Raw genomic sequence first — 5,814 nt, forward strand, 5'->3', positions numbered from 1 at the left:
CCGGTCAGCTATCGCAGTGGTGAATAACAGAGCTCTCCGAAAACGTGGAAGCACTTTTGCAAATATGTGATATTTTGATAAATTAAGTAGATATTTGAGCATTACACAGGTACATTCTCGCCTGAAAATATCTTAAAAGGTTATTTTGTGACCCAGAAAGGGTAGTCTGGGGAAAAGGAGGATTGCATTTGTCGCCGCGGTTGTCAGAGCCTGTGCGTACTTGTAAGCGCGGCAATGGTGGAGGAGCACGGCTAAAAAACTTTTAAATATTACTTTTTCTGGGTCACAAAATAAACGTTTAAGATATTTTCAGGCGAGAATGTAGCTGTGTAAAGTTCAAATATCTGCTCGATTTATCAAGACATCACATATTTGCAAAAATGCTCCAACGTTTTCGGAGACGTCTATTTTTTTAATGCTTTGTGGCAGCTTTTGAACATCTGGGGCATCTATTAATGTCAAATCTAGCTTTTCTTTAACAACATAAGCAAACTGCTTTTATATTTAACCACTTTTCTGTTTTATTACATTTTAAATAATAATAATAATGTAAATGCCGGCAAAGCCACTTTACTTTGCGCTTTTATTTTGAAGAGTACCTTAGCACTTCCTCTTTTATTGTGTCAGACTTCCTGTTCTGTTCTCAGTGAAACGACACAAACACGTTGCTTCAGACTGGCAAAGAGATATGCATGGAGGAGGTTGGCTAGCTGGTTCAGCATGATTAGCACCCTTGGAAGCAGAAAGAGGTTGGTTTAATGATTGCGAATGATTGTTTATGTATCTAAGAGACAGAAAGGTTGTTGTTAATTCATTTTATTAAATGCTGTAACATAAATTGTGTAAAAGCGATTGATTTATGTCAATGTCATGATTTGAGTTATCAAAATAATTTTCTATATAGTAAAATGTGAACATTTCTGCACTTTCTACTTGAATGTTATAATGGTATTTGTTTGTGCATCGTTATAGTTTTCACGGTGCCATATTGTCAGTGGTTTAAAGAGGAGAGAATAAAGTTGCATCAGTCGAAGCTCTCTGCGTTATGAGTGGTAATTCCAAGTGGGCAGCTACAGTGAAAACTCCTTGACTGCCAGAGACCTGCCATCCCTGCAGAGAACCTGACACCATTTCATCAGAGATCCAGCTACCAACCTGTTACCAGCCAGCTGATTCTGCTCGCATCCACAAAGTGCACTCGCAAGGTTAGAAAGAACAGCACACTAAAGCTCAGGACTCCAGATACTGAAAGAGACATTGACTACCAAGAAGAAACACGGGACTGCTTACACACATGCACAAGCTTAATGCATAACTAGAAACTCTTTAAATAATATTATGAAGCCAAAAATAATTCATGGACTTCCAACACATAATATTCCTGAATCTGGTTAATGTTTCTTGGAGAGCGAAATGTGGTTTTTTTTGTGGAATAATAATTCACAGGATGTCTGTTTATGAAAAGGTTTAAAGGGTGAAGCTCATTAGCTAATTTATGAACATTTGTTGTTGCTGTCTTACACTAAACATACCTTTGAATGTCCATAATAAGTAAATGTTTGACACAGCGTTACTCTGTGGTACAGATTAACTACAGCTTAAAAGTATAGTCAGACAGTAAGGCAATCAAAGCTACAATCGACTTAAGGCAGCTACGGAAACAAAATGTCACTACCAGAAGAGCAAACGGACAACCCCACAAGCGCACCATGCGAATCCAGCTCACCAGAAGAAGAAACAGGCAACCCTACAAACGCACCATGCAAATCTAGCTCACGTGAGAGAAAATTAACAGAGAAAGGCCTAGAGATGCAAAACCAGGATATCAGAAAACGTGAAAAATCATTCAACAGGACTTATGACTCTTGGAAGCTCGTAGCAAGGGAAACTAGAACAAAACTAAAATCCCTCTGCTCAGCAGAAGACCTCAATAAACTGCAGCAAAACATTGAAGCAAAGCACGACGCTGTAAGTTCACAGTATGAACCTATCCTGCGTAACAGTAACACCACACCTGACATTGTCAACAAAATGGACGCCTGTGTTACGCTAACAAAGGAGGTATGTAACCTCATAAGTGACCGTCTAAAGACTGTTCATGAGGAATATAATAACCATCTTGAGAAAGAAGGAGTAAGAGAGGTGTTAAGCAAGAACGAATATGGGTCTGTTTTTGGCGACAGCATAACGGAAACTGCAAGCTCTATAGAGTTGTCAGAGCAATTGAGCCATCACTCTGGCTCATACTGTACCTGCAGCAGTAGAGTAGATGCAGAAGCAGAGCTTGCTGCCAAGCTGGAGCAATCAAAGGCTATGGAAGAAATTCGAGCACAGCAAGCACATCTTCACAAGTTAGAAAGTGAATGGAAACTCAAAGAGGCAAAAATGTTGTCAGAAATTAAACTAAAAGAGGTGGAAATGCAACAACAGTTGGAACAAGAAAGAGCAAAACTACAGCAGTTACAAGCAGACAAAGAAGTTGCTATAGCAACAGCTCGCGTGAAGGCGTACAACAGCCTTGAAGGATTTGAGAACCACAACGGGGAAATTGACAGTAAAATTAGCTCTGCTTGCTACAGAAGGCAAATTGAACCTCAACTGAATCCAAACGCCGCATCATTCCAACCTCACCAAGCAATTCCAGAAATGACAATGACCCAGGAGTCTGTCAGCTTAGCACAAGCAATCGCTAGCTCATTAAGTATGAATCGCTTGCCAGTCCCTGAGCCTGCCACATTCAGTGGGGACCCTTTGCAGTTTACCGATTGGAAGATGTCATTCATGAATCTGATTGACCGAAAACCCCTTCCAGCAAGCGAGAAGATGTTTTATCTGAAAAATTATCTTGCAGGCGAAGCACGCAAAGCGGTAGAAGGTTTCTTTTACCAAGATTCAGAAAATGCATACAAGGGAGCATGGAAGGTTTTAGATGACAGATATGGGAACCCATTCATTATACAGAAAGCATTTCGTGATAAACTCATGAGATGGCCAAGAATCAGCGCAAATGACCCACTAGCGCTACGAGAGTTTGCCGATTTCCTCAAAGGATGCTCTGAAGCAATCCCACACGTCAAAGGACTAGCTATCCTAAACGATTGTGAAGAAAATCACAAATTGCTCAAAAAACTGCCAGAATGGATCGTGCGCAAGTGGAGTCGAATTGTTGTAGATGAACTTGACGAATCTGGCACCTATCCAAATCTTGCATGCTTCACAGACTTCCTGAGTAGAGAAGCACGGATAGCTTGCAACCCGATAGCTTCTCCACTGTTGATGAATTTCAAACCTGTAGATGATCGAATCCCAAAGAGAGCCAAAGTCTTCAACACAAACATGCAACCAAAGAGTTCCGCTCAAGAGAAACAAGACATAAACATTAGTAAACCAAAATCACCTTGTTCTGTTTGTAAAAATGAAACTCATGGAATCTCAAAGTGTCCCATCTTCGCAGCTAAGAGTGTTGAAGATAAAAAGGCATTCATCCATGAAAACCGGCTTTGCTTTGGATGTTTAAGAAAAGGTCATATCACCAAAGATTGCAAAAGGCGACACACGTGCAACATTTGTGAACGTCGTCATCCAACCTGCCTGCATGAAAACAGGAAGCAAAATCCTGCAGAAGCAGTAACAAATAGTTCCGCTCCCATGGAAGAACCTGCAAGCCAGGAAACACACAAGGTCATGTCTCATACATCAACACAACGTGTTTCAGCCACCTCAAGTATTGTCCCAGTCTTTGTGTCTTCTGTACAAGAACCACAGAGAGAAATACTCACCTATGCATTGCTAGACACACAAAGTGACTCAACATTTGTCTTGGACGACATACTTGATAAGCTGAATGTGGATGTCCAACCAGTAAGACTGAAACTCAGTACCATGACAGCTATTGACACAGTCATCTCGAGTAAGAGTGTTCATGGTTTACAAGTTAGAGGACTCCACTCTGAGAGTTGTATCCAACTACAACAGGCTTATAGCCGCGACTTTATCCCAGTGGACAAGTCGTACATCCCAACGAAGGAAACAGCATTACTGTGGCCTCATCTCAGAAGCTTGGCGGAAAAGTTGCCGCCTCTCCAAGATTGTGATGTAGGGCTCCTGATTGGATATGACTGTCCATCTGCGCTGGCTCCTCTTGAAGTCATCATAGGTGACAAGCATGAACCCTTCGCACAAAGGTCAGAACTAGGATGGAGTATAATTGGCTCATCAAACCCCCACCTAGACAGACAAGGAAACCAGAGCTTTGTGCATCGGCTCACAGTAAAAGAGTTGCCTGTTCCATCAGCGGCAGATGTTCTAAAAGCCCTGGAATCAGATTTTGCTGAGAGAACCTATGAGAACAAATATGTGTCCCAAGAAGATGTCCATTTCATACAGTTCCTCAGTAATCACATCACACAAAGGGAAGACGGACATTACGAAATGCCTCTCCCTTTCAAAGGCAACAGCCCACCCAACCTGCCAAACAACAAGAGGTTAGCCACAGTGCGTCTACAGTGTCTCAAGAAAAAACTAAAGGCTAACAAACAATACCACGATCAGTACCGAACATTCATGGAAGAAACCATCAACAGGGGTGATGCAGAGCCTGCTCCTACAGCATCTCAGGGGCAGACCGAGTGGTACCTGCCACATCATGGAATCTATCACCCCAGGAAGCCGGACAAGCTAAGAGTTGTTTTTGATTGTTCGGCCAAATCTCATGGTGTCTCTCTTAATGATACCCTATTAACTGGACCTGATCTCATCAACCCTCTGGTTGGGGTGCTTTGTAGATTTCGGAAAGAAGCCGTGGCCGTAATCTGTGACATTGAAAGAATGTTCTATCAATTCGCTGTCACCCCTGAATCCAGAAACTATCTGAAATTCCTCTGGTGGAAAGAAGGTGATTTGGAGAAAGAACCTCAGGAGTACAGAATGGCAGTTCATCTGTTTGGAGCTGCATCATCTCCAGGATGCGCCAATTTTGGTTTAAAGCATCTTGCACGACAACATCAAACCGATTATCCTCTAGCATCAGCCTTTGTGTTTAATTAATTTGGTTTTGGTTGTGTGTAATTTGGTTGTATGGGGTCTACATTGACCTGTGTTGTAAGTTATAATGATTGCACAGCCATTAAGGATCAAATCTGCTTCTAAAAATATGTCTGTTTTTTCTCCCTCTGCTTGCTTCTTACTGTCTTTGAGGCTCGGGACCAGCACTCCTGCTGTTGGACAGAAAGACATCAGTAAGTGTTTTGGTTTTCCAATATATTAGCAACTGTCAGTGATATTTATATTAATCAGGCTGAACTTTAATCATACTTTAGATCAGCCTGTTTTACATATTGTTTTATTTGTGTTTTGGTTTGGGGAAGTTGTTTCTTTACTGATCTTTTCCTGTCTTCTGTTATTAGACTTGAGATATGACTGCACTATGCTGTTGCTGGTGACCACAGTTAATTCTACAAGGCATGCTGTGTAAGTAAACAAACAACAACAGTTTGGTCTGCATTTCTTGAAAGATCACATCCCCCAAACTTAGTTTAGAGGGTCTACATTGTATATAGTGAAGTCTGCAAGTTTTCTAACAGCAACATTTGTTTTGTTCCCAAATCAAAATTTGCAAATCATTAGAATGAAAGTTATTGGCCATGTTTGCATAGCCCTTTTTAAAATGATGCTTTCATGACATTATTGTGTGTTGGGTGGTGGTCAGGGCTATCCAGACTGACAAGTGGGACATTGAATGTCACCTCTCCGGTGGGGAGGGAGCCTGAGATCGTCTAAATTGGAGTCTGTTCTATACCAAATGCACAAAAAATG

The 5,814-nt window shown here is 41.4% G+C and overlaps 1 protein-coding gene across 1 annotated transcript; it reads left to right on the plus strand.

Moving 5' to 3' along the window:
- The first annotated feature begins 550 nt into the window (after positions 1-550).
- Positions 551-5,219, plus strand: LOC106098029 (uncharacterized). The gene is made up of 2 exons (XM_025906527.1): positions 551-749; positions 973-5,219. The coding sequence occupies exon 2, from the start codon at positions 1,666-1,668 to the stop codon at positions 5,044-5,046; it is 3,381 nt and encodes a 1,126-aa protein (XP_025762312.1). The 5' UTR covers positions 551-749; positions 973-1,665; the 3' UTR covers positions 5,047-5,219.
- Positions 5,220-5,814: the final 595 nt, after the last annotated feature.

This window comes from Oreochromis niloticus, linkage group LG4 (genome assembly GCF_001858045.2).
Source record: "Oreochromis niloticus isolate F11D_XX linkage group LG4, O_niloticus_UMD_NMBU, whole genome shotgun sequence".
NCBI lineage: Eukaryota > Metazoa > Chordata > Actinopteri > Cichliformes > Cichlidae > Oreochromis > Oreochromis niloticus.

Coding starts and splice junctions, on each gene's coding strand:
- LOC106098029 (XM_025906527.1), top strand. CDS start 1,666: ATGTCACTACCAGAAGAGCAAACGGACAACCCCACAAGCGCACCATGC.